Raw genomic sequence first — 19,557 nt, forward strand, 5'->3', positions numbered from 1 at the left:
TGCAAATTGATGGGAGAGACAAAATAGTTGCGGAGACAAAAGTTGCTCTTGTCTCCGCAACTATTTTGTCTTTCCCATCAACTCTATAGGGAGTTGCGTCGCTACGTGCGCGCACTTTCTTACTAGCCCATTATCTACTAAAGGAAAAAGCTAAAGCTCAAAGTAGCCTATTTTTATACTCAGTTTTACAAATAATGCTGTTGTTTTAGACCGGGAGATACTGACACAAAATTTCGAGTCATTTGTAACAGGATGGCGGTTCTACAGGGGTCTTAGTACGCAATGACAAAAAGAAAAATGATGGTGTGAACGCTGGTACCGGTGGGTTAGTCGCGTGGGCGTTAGTCGAACTCGTCGGAAAAATAGCGATAGTCAAACGATTTGTAACACAAAAATTTTAGAATTTACCGATAGCCCATAAAAAAGAAGTAGGCGGTAGTGTCATGCCATACTTTTCCGGTATGACTTACAGCCCGCCATACCGACGCGAATGTGTTGATTTAAAAAAAACAATTATTCAACCATTTGTACCAAGCTAACTTTTGCACAGGTAACCATCGTCGTGCAGCCATTTACGAAAATCGCCATGCCATACTTTTCGGACGATTCCAAATGGTCGCCATACCGCCGAAAATCTGCAAATTTTTTTTATTTCGCCTATCTTTTTGTACCAGTATTGCATTTGGCTTTTTGGAGAGTATTTGATAAAATGTGACCATTATTATATTTGCCATACTTCTAGTAGGGGGAAAAAGTGCTGTCATACTTGAAAAATAAATTTATTATTAATTTATATAAGTGAAGATTTCCAACACCTAGATCTTTGAAATTTTGTATTTATATTTGTTGATCCTCAAACTTACAGGAAAAATAAGTGCCATACTGTTACAAATCGTTTGACTTTCGCTATTTTCCGACGAGTTCGATTAACGCCCACGCGACTAAGCCGCCGGTACCAGCGTTCACACCATCATTTTTCTTTTTGTCATTGCGTACTAAGAACCCTGTAGAACCGCCATCCTGTTACAAATGACTCGAAATTTTGTGTCAGTATCTCCCGGTCTATTTGGTTTATGGTTTACTTACAGACAAATTTCTCTCTCATCGGTAAAAATAACTGTGCTTTCAAGTATTGTCAAATCCAATGCAATTCTTTTTCATATAAGTACCATGTTACACTTGCTGTTATAAGGTAAAACCGCGAGTCTTATAAATTTTGAATCTTTAAAATTATCACAAAAAAAACAAAATGACGAGAATGAAAACTGAAAGTTAATTAAACAAGAATGTTCTATAAAATAATCACGCAGTTAATTGAGTTTTAATTATAAACTGCGAATAAAAAGTTGCCTCCTAAAGAGAGGTAATCATATCGATATGATCGTCGTTCATTTAATTGTTGCTTTTGGTAAGTTAAAAAAAAGACAGGTTGCACTCCGGGAGTGCCGGCAGAAGTGAAAACTTGATAATTAACGTTGAGCATGTTTGATATTTTGGAATGGTATCCGTCTTACGCTTTTTCGATCAGGTCACGTGTCCTGACGCGAGTTTAAGATTTTATACCCATTACAGAAAAAGTGCTCAACGCCGCTAAAGAAGTTTTCACTTCAAAAATCCATTTTATGAGTCCATTTGTGAGATATTAAAAAAAAATCAAACATCAAAATTCTTCCATTACTTAAAGTTAAAAAAATTATGTACGTTTTGAAAAACATTTACTAAATAATGTGCAGTATAAATCGCATTTTTTCACAAACATTCAAAACAAAATGTACATTGGCAAGAACGAAAAAAGAAAAGAAAATTTTTATGGGCTACCTATTGTTAAATAATGCGTTTTTAATTGATTGCTGGAAGGGATGGCAATGTTTAAAATATAAGTAAACCAATGAGTAATGAAAAATTTTCCTTTATAGCGGTGACAATAAATTGTGTGAACGCGACCAATAGCAATGATGCTGATAAAGAAGTAGAAATCGATGTAAGCATGCAAGAGTTGGTTGGTAAGAATATTTCCCACTATCCTGAAATGGAGAGGATTCTTCGTCGGCGTAGACAAACCTTGAAACCGAAACCATATCCAAATATACACAGACGAAAGAAATTAAGATTATTTAATTGGCGGTTCATGCCGGGCTCGTTTCCTGACTACATGTATCGAGAGAAGTTAACGAAAAAACATAATGGTATTATGGTGAATACTGATTGGCAAGATCCCCTGGAGTATGTGTTGCTGTCCGGACAAGTATTTGATTTTTAATAAATTACTTTTTGAGGTCTGACGGTTGATTAATTTTAATTTTTAAGTTACTTATCCTTGTGCTTAACGATAAATTATTATACTAAGTATACAACTGTAATGAGGGTTGTCTGTGAAGCTCGGATTGGTATATTATTTTGGCGCAGATGTCCATTGTAGTTTGGTTTAGTTAAACCTAAAATTACTCGACCAATTTTTAAAAATCATTCGCCTGTCAACAACCTAGTTGATTCATATTTCCAAAATTAGTTTTTCTGAATATGGCTCCGAAAGTTGCATGTTGATAGAACGCAAAACATTACAAAGTTCTCCATGTTTATTTCTACTAAAAAATATCTTATAATAGTTATTGGTATAATTTCGTTTGAGTTTTCGATGTGTTATCCCATTGAAACGAAAACTTACACTGAAACTAACCTGAAAAATGATTTTCTGTTTATAAATTATAAGCTTGCTCTGCGGTTTTATCTGCATAACTCCGCTCCTGTTTGACTGGTCTTTGTCTTGGTCTTAGCGTGATAATATATAGCCTATATACTTCCTCCATAAATGTGCTATCTAAAACTGAAAGAACGTTGCAAACCCGACCTGTAGTTCCTAAAATTAGCGCGTAACTAACAAACCAACTCTTCATATTATTTATTACACGGGTATCACCAAAAGGAAGATACCAGGTCCTTTGGGAGGCTTACGTGGGGACATAGGTCCAACACGCAGAGGTCCTTTAGAGAATTTAATGTGTTGTGGGACACCAGCCGCAGCATGCCCATGACTGAACTATAGAGATACAGCCCTGGGCAGTCTGCGGCCGGTGTAGGACTATTGCAGAAACAATGGATAGGAATAAAACTGGGCTATGGATAAGGGTGTTAAATGGACTGGTAGGCCTTATATTCTTACCTTTATATTATTACTAGCTTACCGCCCACGGCTTTGCCCGCTTTGTCTAAAACCTAATAAATTATATACCAAAACCTTTGAATTACTCTATCTATTAAAAAAAACCGCATCAAAAACTGTTGCGTAGTTTTAAAGATTTAAGCATACAAAGTGACAGAGAATGCGACTTTGTTTTATACTATGTAGTGATTATAATTATAATATAGATAATTGTAGCTTGGCAAGTTAGCCTACTTTTTTTTTAAGATATGAACATTACAAGAAGGTACAATAAAAACAGAACTTGCATTCATTGACTCCTAAAACGGTTCTGTTGTTGATATATTGTACTACATCTACGCATTTTTATCTATACTTATATTATAAAGCTGAAGAGTTTGTTTGTGTGAACGCGCTAATCTCAGGAACTACTGGTCCGATTTGAAAAATTCTTTCGGTGTTAGATAGTCCATTTATCGAGGAAGGCTATAGGCTATATATCATCACGCTAAGACCAATAGGAGCGGAGCCACATGGGTGAAACCGCAGCTAGTCATATATAAAGATATTGTAAAGTACGTTTTTGTTTTCTGTGGCAAAAACTTACTGGGAAAATAGCCTGATCTACACACAAATTATTTTCTAATTATAAATTAGTAGCTTCCGCGGCTGCGTCCACTTTGTTCAAAACAATTACATATATAAATTGAATTTGGACTAGAATACTTTTAACTGCTAGAAAGAACCACATCAAAATCCGTTGCGTAGTTTTAAAGATCTAAGCATACATAGACAGCTGAAGCGATTTTGTTTTATACTATGTAGTGATATGTATGTCTCTAAGTGTCTTTATATTTCTACTCCATACTTTCTTATTATTTTGCTTAAAGATAAGTTATAAGTTATAATGTTTGGTATAGAGTTTAAAACGATATTCATAAAGATTTCTATATTTTTTATCATTTTCGTGGCTTTTATTTGATCTTGACTGATAAAAGCGCAATGTTGTGGTTGTGTTTAAAAATAACCCGGAAATAAAATAAAATTTAATTTACGATTTAAAAGATCTTAACGTCATTTAATTGCATTATACAGTTTATAATTAAATGATCGGAGTTAATCAATTATATGAGAGATTAATAAATTAATCAATAAGACTGACGCAATTAAAAATTTGATCACTTCGGAAGCTATGCTTTGCTTGGCCTGGTGTGTTTTGGGTAAGATAACTTTTCTTATAATATTTTCCCGTATTGGTTCAATTGGATAAATAATTTTTAACTATAATTTATAACATGCAACTAAGCAATCTTCTCCAATTGTAATTTAAAGCTATTCAGCAGAAATCAGTTTCTTACCATCAGTATTGTGTTTCAGTGATATTAATTCCAAAGTCGCTTCAACAAATAAGCGATAAAGATGAGCAGCGTTCAGTCATTATTGATTTCAATGAAAATGTCGATGCTTCGCGTACAGATAACATTGAAACTATTACACCGTATCCAATTTATCTAGAAGATGATGGTATTCTACATGAAAAAGCGTTTCTTAGAGGAAACAAGCACGAAAGTTCCGTAAGAAAAAACAGACCGTACATAATATATCCAAATTTTTCTGACGCGGGTTATTATAATGATGGAAGGCAGTTGCTACGTCGTAGGGCAAAGAAAAGGAGGATATTCAGGCCTAAGCCCTTTCCCAAATTTTTTCCCCGTAAGTTATCCGGAGATTACGATGAAGATAGAGAATTACTGAACGCTTTGATAAAACTCAACGGCCAATTTATATTTCGAAGCAGTTAATATTACATAATATTTGTCCCACAGATTAAACAGATTGAATTAAGCATGGCATACATCTGTCTCGTTAACCAGACCAAATTATAAAATATTTGCAAGCAGATGAAAATTTAGCATATTTCGATTGGCTTCCCAGTACCTAGCGGAGTTTACATGTAGATTTTAAATTACATTGTGGTGATTAAATATTATGGGTCAGATGAAATTGTAGATACTTAGAGAGGTCGTACACGGGAAGCTCGAGCAGTTAACGGCTGAGCGACGTACACGGACTGCTCGAGCGGTCGGTCGTCGACTGCTCAAGCTGTCGCTACAAACCGAATAGTTGACGGCTTGAAGCGGTCGCGACGGCACGAGCAGTCCGTGTACGGCAGTTAATGAATGTCTATAGTTCGCCGCGCGGTCGCGGCTTCAAGCCGTTGGGTCTCAACTGCTTGACGCGATTCGTGTACGGCCGCTCAGACATTTTTATGAATTGCCAATTTTGTTTCGTCTTATTCAATATTGTGGTCTGTGTACGTTTAGTCGTTTCTGTCATATTCATATTTTCGCCAATTTTGTTCTTTATTGTTTTTAGTTTCTGATACTTTGTTCGAAAATTACGGAATTAAATTTTAATTATAATTAATCAATGTTTCAATCAAATGTTTTATTGTAAGCTTCTTATTTGGAATGTTGTCTCGTAAATTGAATATAGTATTTTCAACCAGTGTATTCTTATTTTATTATCTGTTTTCTTTAACGAAGTAATTACTCAAATCAATGAATAAACGTTATTGATTCTTTGTTTAATACAGTCTGTCTCAAAACTTTGATATTGTCCAGTAATATCATGACTTTATAGGGTTAAAGATAGTAAATTTTTTTTGTCTTAGGAAAATTTTGTTTAGCAGTTACTTTGTTTTATTCATGTAAATATTTTTATTAAGGAAGAATTTATATAATTCATTTCTTCAATGAAGTTAAGTAGCTTTTCTGCACAAGTGGTTTTATATCCCGTGTTGAATGGCTTCAGCGAAAGTAAAAATATCATAAACCACACCGTTTAATTAAATATTTAAGAAATACTGCAATTTGTACAATATTCCGGGAAATAACTATTGTAATAAGAATCATACTTGAAATATGGATACTGTATATACAGGGTGTCCCACTGTTGGTATACTAAGCTCAAAGGATATATAGTTTTGCATACGCTGAGTACGTAAAAATACTTATAAAATTCCAGACGCATTTTTTTCATATAGATGAATTCTTAAAACTCAATGTGTACACCCATAACAAGCAACCCGCCCAACTTTGCCACCAGCACGTGAGCTATCGTTTGAGATTATGTTTTCATAGACAAAATGCTCACATTAGAGACGCGGTATATGCCGGCTGCGCGAAGCTAGAGAAGAAAACATGGATAAATTTAGCAACAAATTTTTGACGCAATTTTAGTTGTTTAAGTATTTTTTACGTGTTCAGGTTATGCAAAACTACAAGTCCCTTCGTGCTTAGTATACCAATAGTGGGACACCCTGTATAGTTGCTACAAGAAACAAACTTACGTTTTTAGTATAAAATATATGAGAGTAGTTGTACAATTGTTCAAGTTGAACCTAATTTTTAAAGTTACAAATCCTAAAAACGTTAATTCGTGTTTATGTTCTCTGTGCCTTAACGAACTAAACAAATTAATAGCTCCCTTGAGCAGTGAGCTCTTATTTGTCTCATTCCTTTGTCTTGACGGCATCATTATACGATTTGTGAAATGTTTATAATTAAATTAGCTTCCGCCCACAACTTTGTACGTGCATCCCCGTTTTTCCCCGTTCCCGCAAGAATTTCGGGAAATCCTTTCTTAGCGGATGCCTACGTCCTAACATCTACCTGCATGCCAAATTTCAGCCCGATACGTCCAGTGGTTTGGGCTGTGCGTTGATAGATCACTATATCAGTCACCTTTGAGTTTTATATATATAGATTAAGTGAATAAATTACTGAAATAGGAAAAAATAGGACTAGGAATATTATGACCGACCATTATCACAATAGTAAATTTTAAATAATTTCACATATGCAACTATTTTATCTGATATCTATTTATTATCCAATTAATTTTAAATTTCATTCAATTGTAAAAAAAAATAACGTCATCTGGTTGAATTTTACAGTTTATAATTAAAAGATTACAGTTAATCGAGTAAATTGATCAATTAGATTGACGCAATTCAAACTTTTATCACATTGGAGCTATGCTTTCGTTGGGTTGGTGTGTTTTGGGTAAGGGTATTTTTGTTCTAAGATTTTCTCCATATTGCTTATTATCATATGACAATTCGAGAAGTATTTTTTATTATGTTTGTTTCCTTTCATCAAACTTAAGCACAACTTAGTTTATTTATAATTTAAAGCAATGCAGCAGAAACCAGTTCCTTACTCTCAGTATTATGTTTTCAGTGATTTTAATTCCGAAGTCGCTTCAACAAATAAGCGATGAAGGTGATCAGCGTTCAGTTATTATTGATTCCAATGATAATGTTGATATTTCGAGTATAGATAACATTCAACCCGTTACCCCGTATCCCATTTATCTAGTAAATGATGGTATGCTACACGAAAAAGCGTTACTTAGAGGAAATAAGCGCCACATACCCGCGCCTGTCAAACGATACAGACCAGACAATGACTATTCAACTTTCTATGAGGCACTTTATTACGATGACAAGCAGTCCCCAAATCGTAAGCTTAAGAAAAGAAGGCGAAAACCACCGAGGCCCCCTGGAAGACCCAAGCCCACAACAAAACGAACCAGGCGTACTACAAGACGACCAAAAACCACTACAGAAGAACCTCGTATAACTTATGAAATGAATAACAATATTGGTGCTGAATTTAATTTCGAATTTAAAGAAAAAGAGGATAATGTTGATGATGAAGATAGAGAATTACTGATGGCTTTGTTACAGCAAAACGGGGAGTTTATATTTTAAATCAAATAGTGGTACGGGAGCTACCAACGTTTTAAAAAAAGTCATTTTAGTATAGTTGGGTTTTTGATATGCTGTTTCTCTTGCTATTTCGGTTAGAGTCCGGGCTGTCTGGCTGGTTGTAGTGGTTGCGTTTATTAGTGCGCATCTTATCTGCACAGGAAGATATACTTAACCTTAGTCATTTTTAACGCGTAATTTTTAATCTTTTGCCTTTAGGTAGATCCATCAGACATAATTTTTTTATTGCAAGACGTTTTATTCGTTGTTAAATGGGTGCCATACGCAATTTTTTCATCATTTTATCAACATGAGTCCGCTTAAAAGATAAGTAACTAATAACTTTATTACTTATATTATAATTATATTATCATTTTTTAATACTTATATCATGGACGTATAAAAAAAGACGGACGGTATATCGCCTAAACATTGAGTGAAGCCTAGTAATGGCGGCGAAAAATCCTTGTGTGTGTGCCATGTTGCCATGGCAACAGCTGTGTTGATGTCAATGGCGGCTGTATTTTTTTCTATAAATTTTGCCGTAATAATTTTGTCATTAAAATATAAAAGAAATAACTTGCTTCCCTGTGGAATGTAATCCCTTGTGTTTTGTTATTTAAAATTGTACTGTTGCGACACCATTTAACCACGCAAGACGGCATTTTAAATATTTTTTTTGAAACAGTGACGCAGTTAATCAGTCGGTAGTTCACGACGTAATGGCGGCCGACTAGCTTACTATGGTGAGAGTGTGTGCGTGTTTATTGTCTTTACACGATCGCTAGCTTACTATGGTGGCTTCACGTTGTTTGTTCGTAATACGGCGTCCGTCTTTTTTTATACGTCCATGACTTATATTAAATAATTAGTAAACTAATATTTTTAATAGATGCTTTCATATTTATTACACTTTTGGGTATTAATATGAATTTGATGATATGTATTTGGTTTTTATCAAGTTTACATTTAACGTCCTATTTGAGGTTCGTTGGGAAAAGGAGGCACCATGGTAGATTGTTGCAAAAAAATTGTAAATACATAGTAAAATGAATATTATATAATATAGTATAAGTAACACAGTGATTACTTATCCTTCACCGGGACTCATGTTGATGGAATTTCACTTATTTCGATGATATTTTAATTATTTTGAAATAAAAATTGCGTCTGGCACCTATTTAACAACAAAAAAAAAAAAACGTCTTGCAATAAAAAATGTATGTCTGATGGATCTATCTAAAGGCAAAAGATTAAAAATTACGCGTTAAAAAATGACTTTTAATTAAGGATATTTTCCTGTGCAGATAAGATGCGCACTAATAAACACAACCACTGCGGCCAGCCAGACAGCCCGGACTATAACCGAAATAGAAAGAGGAACAAGCATATCAAAGAACCAACTATACTAAAATTCTCTCTTGTCAACGTTGCTACCTCCTATACGATAGTATGTACCACATATTGTAGATTGAACTAAACATGACATGCAAGTTGAAAATTTTGCACACTACAATTACTACCTAAGTTACTATTTGAAATTGAAATGTAATGAGAAGTTCTGTTTAACATATTAATATAAACTTACAACCAATGTAAACGTATTTCATTATCTTTACTGAAATAATTTTACTTTTGATCAAAGTAAAACATATAAAGTACCTATAACTGAGTAGGTTTAATATTGAGTACAAGCAGTTTTCATAATGTGTAACGAATTTCTTAAGTGTAGGCGAAATCATGAACCAAACAATTTATTTACCGAATAAGCAATAAGAAATTACCAGTTTGTCGAATATTTTGGGAAATTAATATAGTTCAAATAATAATATGAGGACAAACTTGAAAAATATACATCCAATTTAATAATTTAGATACTGCTAACATCGTGACTGAAAATGGTCATCTTTCAGAAGTAGTGAGAGACAAAGATAAATGAATGAAATGAAATGATTTTGAAAAGATTATGACAACTTTAGGTTTAGTTATAATAACTTGAGTGAACAGCAGAATCAGATTACTTTCAATCATTATCATATCCTGAAAAGTAAAATATAAATAGAAAATAGGAATATAATAAGAAAAGGAGAAGGAAATTCTGCAATTCTATAATTATTAAATATAATCAAGCCAATCATTAGTAGGTGTCAAAGGTATTTTTATTTTTACATTATATATAATCATATGCCTATAATGTTTACTTATTGATAGCAACCCAAAAAGTAATGCCAGAAACTGTAGACATTCTACCAAGTAACTAACGTCCCCCAAAAATACAGTTTATGCTGTTAAGAAGCTTATTAATTCTTTGAATGAATTAAAGCCTCGTTAAACATACAATTAGAACTCCAATTTAATATAGTAATCACATAACACGTGAAAAATAAATTGCTACAATAATTTTACAAGTGTATTTGATATTAGAAAGACGTGAAACAGAATTCATAATACCATTGAAGATCAGGCCGTTATGTATCGCCTTCTCATTTACGGTATTTTTAGTTTTTTTTCCTTGCAATATTATTAAACTCCTTCAAATGAGTAGTGTGAATTAGGGCATAGTAGTAACAAAATATCGTTCAGCAATAAGTTCTTATAATATTACACTGATACGTAAATTAATTAAAGAAAATCTTAAAGTCCTGTAAATAATTTTCCTGATCTTGTTGTGTTGATATAATAAAAATTTAACAGAGGTTTCCTTATTAGTGTTGGGTAAAAATTACAACTTTTTTTGTTTTAATTTCTTTTAAAATAATTGTTTCAGTGATTCTCATAGCATATTCAGAACAGAGACATGTACGAACTGACGATTCACTTGAAATTCAAAACAATGACGAAGATAATATAAATGTGGATATAACACCAGTAAATGACGAAGAAAGAGCGCTAGTTCAACCACTGGCTGTTAAGTTGAGAGAAAAGTTTACAAATCTATATGCAATTGAGAAAGAAACTCTTACAAAGAAGAAAGATAATACAAAGAAACAAGCGCCGAAGAAAAAGGAACAAGTAAAAAAACCAAAAGATGATAAAAATAAAAAGAAATCAAAGGTGATTGAACCTAAACAAGGATCTAATAGAATAAAAGTAACAATAGATGGGAATGTTATTAATATTAAATCAGGGATGAAAATGGACACACCACGTGTTGTGATTGATTATGATGATGATAGTAGTGAAGAAAAAGATAGTAATTCGAAGCCAATGTGTAAAGTTTGTGGCTTTATTCCGGGTGTGAAATGGCCACCTTTCAACCCGCCTTCATGGCCTTTTCTATAATTTTTTAACAGGATTTTGACACTGGAAATTTTATCTTTGCTCTTTGATTGTTTTAAGTAATTTTTTTTCTATGGAACGATTAAATTTTAGTTTCTATTGATGAGGAATTTTACTGCTTTATTGACGTGTTTAAATTTTTTATCTATTCATTTGATAACGTTAATCAAATTATGCACATGTTTATGTTATATTTCATTTCAAATTCAATAAATTCTGCTATACAGTTTTTTTTAAGATTATGTAGGTATATTGTTTCAAATTGGAAATTTGAATATTTCAAATGTTTTTCTCTTTATAAACATCTATTACAATTATATGTATTAAAGTTATCGTGAATATAAAGAAGCTAATGTATGGAAATAATTGATTAGAAAGATTAACAATTTAATGAAGCCGATAATTTTGCAAAACCCAACGCGTGTGTGTGCTTAATCAATTTCGACTGATTTGCCAGTTAATTTAACATGCGTGTGAACTAATTGGCAGGGCCTGTAGTTTGCACTTTGTTCAGGATACCGTGGAAATTTGAGGTGACATTATTATTCAAGATATTTGTACTGGAGTGACAGTCATGTTTTTGTTTCTCTTCCAAATAATCCAAAATTATTTGAATTAAAAATAGCCATGAGCACTTTTTGATAGGCAAGTTATCATAGGCATATTTGTTCATAAATTGTAATCGATAAAAATACGTCTCACCTGGTTATCAGATGAATGAAGGGCGATCTTAATTCGGATCTTAGACTTATAGAAATACTTGCTTTCCACCCGCGGCATCGCCGGCGCAGTCCAAGAAAAACCCGCATAGTTCCCGTTCCCGTGGGATTTCCGGGATAAAACCTATCCTATGTCCTTTCTCGGGTATAAAAATATCTCTATACCAAATTTCATGCAAATTGGTTCTGTAGTTAAGGCGTGATTGTGTAACAGACAGACAGGCAGAGTTACTTTCGCATTTATAATATTAATATGGATTCGTAAGCTGATCATTTTTAGGGTTCCGTAGCCAAAATGGCAAAAACGGAACCCTTATAGTTTCGTCATGTCCGTCTGTCCGTCTGTCCGTCTGTCCGTCTGTCACAGCCGATTTACTCGGAAACTATAAGTACTACAGTGATGAAATTTGATGGGAATATGTGTTGTATGAACCGCTACAAAAATATGACACTAAATAGTAAAAAAAAGAATTGGGGGTGGGGCCCCCCATACATGTAACTGAGGGATGAAATTTTTTTTTTCGATGTACATACCCGTGTGGGGTATCAATGGAAAGGTCTTTTAAAATGATATAAAGTTTTCTAAAAAACATTTTTCTTAAAGTGAACGGTTTTTGAGATATCAGCTCTCAAAGTCGTAAAAAGTATGTCCCCCCCCCTCTATTTTTATAACTACGGGGTATAAAATTCTAAAAAAAATAGAGGTGATGCATGCTAATTAACTCTTTCAACGATTTTTGGTTTGATCAAAGTATCTCTTATAGTTTTTGAGATAGGTTGATTTAACTGTAATTTATTATATTTGCTGCTACGGAACCCTTTGTGCGCGAGCCCGACTCGCACTTGGCCGGTTTTATTTAAGATGCTTTTGCTTCAGAGGTATGTTTGTTGGAAACATACTACTTTAGACTCGATTTGAACCAACTTTAAATGAACAAATTTAATTTAGACTTTGTACACTTATCAAGGATCGGTGATAGTACAATAATTTCATGAGTTTATTGTTTTAACTTTTTTAGTACTGTAAATAAATAAATAAATAAATAAATATTATAGGACATTATTACACAAATCGACCTAGTCCCACAGTAGATAAGCTCAATTAAGGCTTGTGTTGTGGGTACTAGGCGACGATAAATATAATATTTAATAAATACATATATAGATAATAACACCCAGACCCAAGAACAAATAATTGAGTTCATCACACAAATATTTGCCCTGACCGGGGATCGAACCCGGGACCGTCGGCTCAGTAGGTAGTTACTTTACCACTGCGCCAACCGCGTCGTCAAATTATTATATATAACTAGCGGTCCGCCCCGGCTTCGCCCGTGGTACATATGAAAAATAGATGTTGGCCGATTCTCAGACTTACCCGATATGCACAGAAAATTTCATGAGAATCGGTCCACCCGTTTCGGAGGAGTATGCAGACTAACATTGTGACACGAGAATTTTATATATAAGATGTATGCATTTGAGATTTAGCTTAGACACAATATTTTTGTTTTGAGGTACTTAATCTGCATTTCCTATACGGTTTATCTTGCAATGCAATATTGTAAAATAAAATATACTGTAGGTATTTATTTTAAAGAAAGTAGGATAACCTTGAAGATTGAAAAGCGTGTGAGTTATTAAAAACTAAGTGAATGAAATTAGAGGTTTAATCTCCTTAAAATGTCGTTGCAGTATAATTTTATTTAAATACCGAAAGAATTTTTCAAATCGGACCAGTAGTTCCCGAGATTAGCGCGTTCAAACAAACAAACAAAATCTTCAGCTTTATAATATTAGTTTAGTAGATTTATGTATGAATGAATTCTTTCCCATGGTGTGTTTGTCACACAGTAAAAATATTTTTAGGGGCTTTATTGTGTTTTGTACTTATGGCATGTAGTAACATTTAACATGCATAAGTATTATAATATGTTATTTTAGCGCGATGTGACTGAAGAAAGCAAGAAGGAAATATTTTATAAGTAACATGCACAATGCACATAATCGACTGCAATTCTTCAGCCATGATGCAGTAATTTCCAGCCATGTTTTCAATAAATCTCGAAGCACTCAATTTATTGTTTCTCATAAATATGTGATTATAAACTAAGTTGCATGAATAAGTTAACTATTAAATTGTTATATCAGCTTAATATTAAGTTTCATTGAATTAAGCATTTGCTGCGTTGTGTATAAATATTTATATCAGACTTGTCAACAAATCGCAAACTTAGTTTGAGATTTAATAAAATGCTTCATATAAAAACCAATTCTACTTTATTTATGGAAAGGTTCACAAGAAAAACATCAAACTTTTTATAAATTGTGTGTTTATTTACACTTTGGCAGTGATGGCATTAGATTTACTTATTTACAAAGAGAGTTACGTATTTATTGAGACCTTTGTTTTGTTCGTTGAGCAAATCATTTTTCCGTGTAATTTGAGACCAACCGTTGGAAACGTCCTTAAAGCTGTTACATGTGCCGATAACGCGTGATGACTTGATGTACGGCGTTACCAGCGTCGAGTTGGTGGTTTACCAGTGACGGAGACCGAGACCGTAGGCACCGTACGCGCCGTAGGCGGCGTAGGGGGCAGCTAAGTAGGGAGCGGCGACACCGGGGTAGGCGAGAGGGGCAGCAGCTACGATGGGGGCAGCGGCATGAGCGGCACGGACAGCGGCAGCGGCTCCATCGATAGCGGCAGCTTGAGACTGAGCGGCGGCGACGTAGTTCTGGGAAGCGGCAACACTGCCCCAGTAGGCGTTCTCGTGGAGGTTGCGGTTGGTCTCAGCGACTTGACGGACTGCCTCAGTGTTGTGTTGGATCACGGCTTCAGCGGCACGCGCTTGGCCTTCACCGATAGCGCGCACGGTGTCCCGCGCGGCGACGGTGGCGTCGATGGCGGCGGCCTGGACGTCACCGGCGTTCGCACCGTACACGTACGGGGCTAAGATGGCGCTAGCCGAAGCATAGCCGAGGAGGGCGACGAAAGCAAACTGAAAGAGCAAATTATAATGTTATAATATGTGCAAAGAATTGAAAATACGTTGGCTAAAGGATACGCTGGCTCAATGTTCAATGTTATGTCGCTACTTAGGAAATATGTCAAATAGGATTAGTGTTTATGCAGTAAGGTATATGATAAGGTGACAGATTGTTATTCAATAAAGCGACAAAAAATGAACTGGAATCTGGTTTTCAAAAGATATAAATGTAAATCGAACCGGCAAGGAAAAAGCCAAATAGTACAAACGCGGATGTGAACACTGGTAGCTAGCTGTACGCACAAAAAAGTTGTCACCGAGGAATGTACGTGGTCGTCAGTAGGCCGATAATAATGTAATTAATGTAACAATATGTCGTCCTTGAATCTGACCTTGCCTGTTACAGCGTAATTACAAAATCAGAATGGAATGGTACACTTCCTTTTGGGGCGCGTAAATTGATTTGCATAGCAATAACTAATAACAGAGATATTTAAGGCTCGAATAATGGCGCCTAGTTTGTGGGTGTCTAGAGAATTTTGTGAGGTATAAACTGCTTAATCATTGATTACAAATCTATAGGATAAGTACGTTTTGCGATTGAATAGAGACTAATATTAAGCTCGAGACCAATAAATACTTCGAGCTGTGAAGGTATGCGATATGGCTTATTCAATTCTTGTCCTACGATAAGACATGTTAAAATTGAACGCGGCGCTATAATAATAATTCCAACAACAGCTTGCGTAATAGTGCAAATACAAGCAGACAATCATAACAGTATAATAAATTCGCATGACCAATTCGTTATTATAAAATAAACAATATTCGATGCGTACGGAGGGCGTTGCATTGTATTGCGTAAATAGAAAATTTTATATATATGAATGCAGTAATTTACACCAGATATTGCAACTAATTTAAAATTTAAAACAGATAATTATTGAGTAAACACAGTTTTGGCAAGGACGTCAGTAAAGGAAAATGTTGCCCAATGATCTGGTAAATAGTTATTGTTTCAAGTGAAACTTGGCTAGGTTTTCGACACTGATATGAATCATATGATCATGTATTTGGCACGCATAGCGACCTTGACTTGAACGTACGCGTAACGAATGACCAATATAAGTTGGCCTTTGGTACTGTTATAGTTATTGCATACAGTTATGTGTTTACGAAATTGATGGGCTTTGGTGGTTTTGAGATTTTGGCTTATTACGGTAATAAGCACGGAAGGTTAAGTGTGAAAAGTGTTTATAAGTTCATGAAATTGCTGATCGGATTGAAGTGAAGTTTTGGTATAGAGATTATGATCTGGATAATAATTAGGTATGCATTTGAGAGCTTAGACACGATATTTTTGTTTTGAGGTACTTAATCTGCATTTCCTATACGGTTTATCTTGCAATGCAATCTTAATTCTAAAATTATATGAGCTTGGTTAATTTTTTAAACAACAGTAGGAACATAATTTGATTTTTAGTTCTTAGATGTAAAGGGAACGGTACCTAATAAAGCTTTTCTCGTAACTGTTTGTTACTAATATTTGTTGTGTTTTTATAGGAAGTCTAATTGAATAAATATGACTGTTTCTGAGTTATTGTTATAATAATAACTGAAGGATACAATTAACATATTTCTTATTAGTAGAAATGAGATCAACAATGTCACCACGCTATAAAAGTATTTATCGTATATTAATAATTAGATTTACATTATTAATATCATATTTCGCAAATATGGCTGTTTTAATAACGGTTATTTATAGACTTAAATACTTAAAAGGAGATGCTTGATATGTTATGATACAGTAAGTAATCAATTTATTGCCGTATTAGAAGAAAATAATCACTGAACGATATAATTTATTGATTTAATTTGATTTTCTATACATTTTCAGTTGTTATCAATTGACACAATTGCAAAATATGCAATAATTACCGAACTACTAATAATAATCAATGAATTGGTAAACTTTGTAAGAGAAATGATCACGTTTGTCTGATTTTTTTTTAATTTTGACAAAATTTTTGATAAACGCGCGAAATATTCGAAAATTACGTATACAGTTGATACAAAAAATACGTTGGGTTAGGTCATGTATTCAACAAATTGTATTTATTCTATATACGATTTTTACAGCGTACATAAATAACTTGATCGCTCATAATTCTTATAGCCTTGTTATATGAATTGATTTTATGTGATTGATGGTAGATTTCAATCGACGTGGTATGAAATTAAATGTCTTATTAGTACTTATATGGTTACTATGCCTAGGTCTTGAGTTTTTTTGTTATTGGGAAGAATTATCAGTATATTTTATGCTGGGTCTTTTGGTTGGATCAGGTAAAGGTGTTGTTGTAAGGACAAATATATTTTGAAATAATGTTTATATGGTTTTGTATAAGGGAATATTTGGAGGAGTTAGTTATGTTATTTATTTGATAGTTAAAGTCGATATTTAAAAAGGAGTCGAAGTTTAGAACAAGATGATTTGCACTTTTTTTTTAATTTTACCAACGTGTCTATTGCTTTGAGATTTAGATATACCAGAGGTCATTTTGAGAATAAGAAATAGGAGCGTATGAAGAAAGAGGATGGCTAATATATGCAAGTTAAAACAATAGACGTTAACAATGAATAATTTAGTTCTGTGACAAAGCTTGTTAATTTACCTAATTTGAGACGGTTATGATAGTAAAATATATTATGCATTTTAAAACGTTAAAGCAAATTGGACTAAATTAGATTGTAATATAGAAAAGCAATTAATAATTAATAAGTGACAGCCCTTATTTATTGTGTTCTTTGACAAGAAAAATGTTTCGCGCCCTTTTCAACTGTCAACGTCAAAGCCACAGATAAATAAAGGTTGTGATGGATGGTGCCTCACCAGAAATCTCATCGTGCACTTCTTGTAGACTGCTCGAGAGCTACTGAATACTGTTTCGCAGCACACCAGCTCTTTTATATGGTTGACGAGCCGGGTGCGAGTACATGAAAGTTCTGGCGTTATCATTGATGCGGCGTAGAACGGCGCGTATGCGTGATAACGTTTGCGCGCGCTTTTGTTTTTTTCTTTTTCGGATTTTGAAAATGGAATGCTGGGTTTGTTTTTAATTTGGGGATGTTTTCTTTTTAATTTGGAGATGATTTCTTTTTAATTTGGATGTTTAGGCGGGAATGAGGTTTGATAAATTATAAGATATGTAGGTTTTAAGGTAGTGGTACTATGTTAGTTGAAAGTTATATTTTTCGATGCATAATTGATTGAATTGGTTTTGATATTTCGGTATAGGTTCTTATAAATTTTGGCTTTGATGTTATACATAGAATTTAGTTAAAATAATTAACTTAATAAGGAAATGTTATTGAATCGTATTTACTAATGTACACGCAACCGTTATAGATTACAAAAATTGAAGGTTATTTGTAAGAAGTTGGTTGTTATTTTATGGTGACATTAAATTATTTAAGCGTATTAAAAAAATATTGCTTTACTAACTACTTAGGTAATATAAAAGTCGCAGATTTGTTCCTCCTTGAGAATAAAACCTATACGTAGACGCTATTTTCTACACGTAATAGAAGATTTTCGGGTCATTTTACAACATAAATTTATTATATTTTTACGCCTATTTATAGAAAAATAACTTAATCGTTAACTAGCTATCATCGCGCGGTTTCGCTCGCTTTGTATAAAACTTAACAAATTATATAGTAAAGCCCTCCTCAAGAACTCAAACTCAAATCATTTATTGCATACAAAGACATACAGAACCATTCTATCTATTAAAAATAAACCTTATTACAATCCGTTGCGTAGTTTTAAAGATTTAAGCATACATAGGTACGGAAATACAGCGATAGTGACTTTGTTTTATTCTATGTATAGTACACCTAACACAAAGCGCCTAGAATTTCATTAAATCATTTGCATAAATGATAATAATTTCATCCGACATGTCTAAAAGTTGTTAACTCTACACGATGATTTAAGGCTGATCCATTGGGCGGAGCAGGAAGCTCGTACTAAAAGAACAATCACAATATGTGACATTTGTGGTGACGGGGAGATAAAGTGATGGAAGGACGAATGGTCGTTGAGACGAATGTATAGGCATAATGAAAGGTTTAAAATGTTGTAGACGCGGCGTATTTAATCCTATCTTACTAATATAATAAATGCGAAAGTTTGTGAGGATGGATGTGTATGTGTATGTTTTTAACACTTTTTTTTGTTTTTAACACTTCACTCAAATACTATGTACCTACTTAACCGAATACAATGGAATTTAGCACACATATAGAGGGTAACTCGGATTAGCACATAGAAAATGCGGGCGAAGCCACGGGCGGAAAGCTAATTGCTAATTAGTTAAGAGGATTAAAAAAGCTCGTTTAGGAGGATAAAAAAAGCTCGCTTAAGAGGATCAAAAAAGCTCGCTTAAGGGGATTAAAAAAGCTCGCTTAAGGGGATTAAAAAAGCTCGCTTAACAGGATTAAAAAAGCTCGCTTAGGTGGATTAAAAAAAGCTCGTTTAGGAGGATTAAAAAGATCGCTTAGGAGGATTAAAAAGCTCGCTTAGGAAGATTAAAAAAGCTCGCTTAAGAGGATTAAAAAGCTCGCTTAAGAGAATGTAAAAAAAGCTCG

At 33.8% G+C, this 19,557-nt stretch overlaps 5 protein-coding genes across 5 annotated transcripts in view; 4 read left to right on the forward strand and 1 right to left on the reverse strand.

The window, feature by feature from the left end:
• Positions 1-19,557, forward strand: part of Rbcn-3B (WD repeat-containing protein Rbcn-3B) — a 107,610-nt gene that overhangs the window by 30,159 nt on the left and 57,894 nt on the right. The gene's annotated exons all lie outside the window — the stretch shown is intronic.
• LOC149896525 (uncharacterized) lies at positions 1,378-2,280 on the forward strand. Its single transcript, XM_090117393.1, has 2 exons — positions 1,378-1,408; positions 1,917-2,280. The coding sequence occupies exons 1-2, from the start codon at positions 1,378-1,380 to the stop codon at positions 2,258-2,260; spliced, it is 375 nt and encodes a 124-aa protein (XP_089973519.1). The 3' UTR covers positions 2,261-2,280.
• LOC149896526 (uncharacterized) lies at positions 7,179-7,916 on the forward strand. The gene is made up of 2 exons (XM_090117392.1): positions 7,179-7,206; positions 7,384-7,916. Exons 1-2 carry the CDS (start codon positions 7,179-7,181, stop codon positions 7,914-7,916), a joined length of 561 nt encoding a protein of 186 aa, XP_089973518.1.
• LOC149896527 (uncharacterized) lies at positions 8,923-11,267 on the forward strand. Its single transcript, XM_090117403.1, has 2 exons — positions 8,923-8,946; positions 10,623-11,267. Exons 1-2 carry the CDS (start codon positions 8,923-8,925, stop codon positions 11,193-11,195), a joined length of 597 nt encoding a protein of 198 aa, XP_089973529.1. The 3' UTR covers positions 11,196-11,267.
• On the reverse strand, positions 14,175-17,901 carry LOC149896528 (uncharacterized). The gene is made up of 2 exons (XM_090117391.1): positions 17,798-17,901; positions 14,175-14,913 (listed from the first exon to the last, which is right to left on the reverse strand). The coding sequence occupies exons 1-2, from the start codon at positions 17,807-17,809 to the stop codon at positions 14,452-14,454; spliced, it is 474 nt and encodes a 157-aa protein (XP_089973517.1). The 5' UTR covers positions 17,810-17,901; the 3' UTR covers positions 14,175-14,451.

This window comes from Colias eurytheme, chromosome 28 (assembly GCF_061535395.1).
Source record: "Colias eurytheme isolate Ceu_HAF_F1 chromosome 28, ilColEury1 Martin Lab GWU primary, whole genome shotgun sequence".
NCBI lineage: Eukaryota > Metazoa > Arthropoda > Insecta > Lepidoptera > Pieridae > Colias > Colias eurytheme.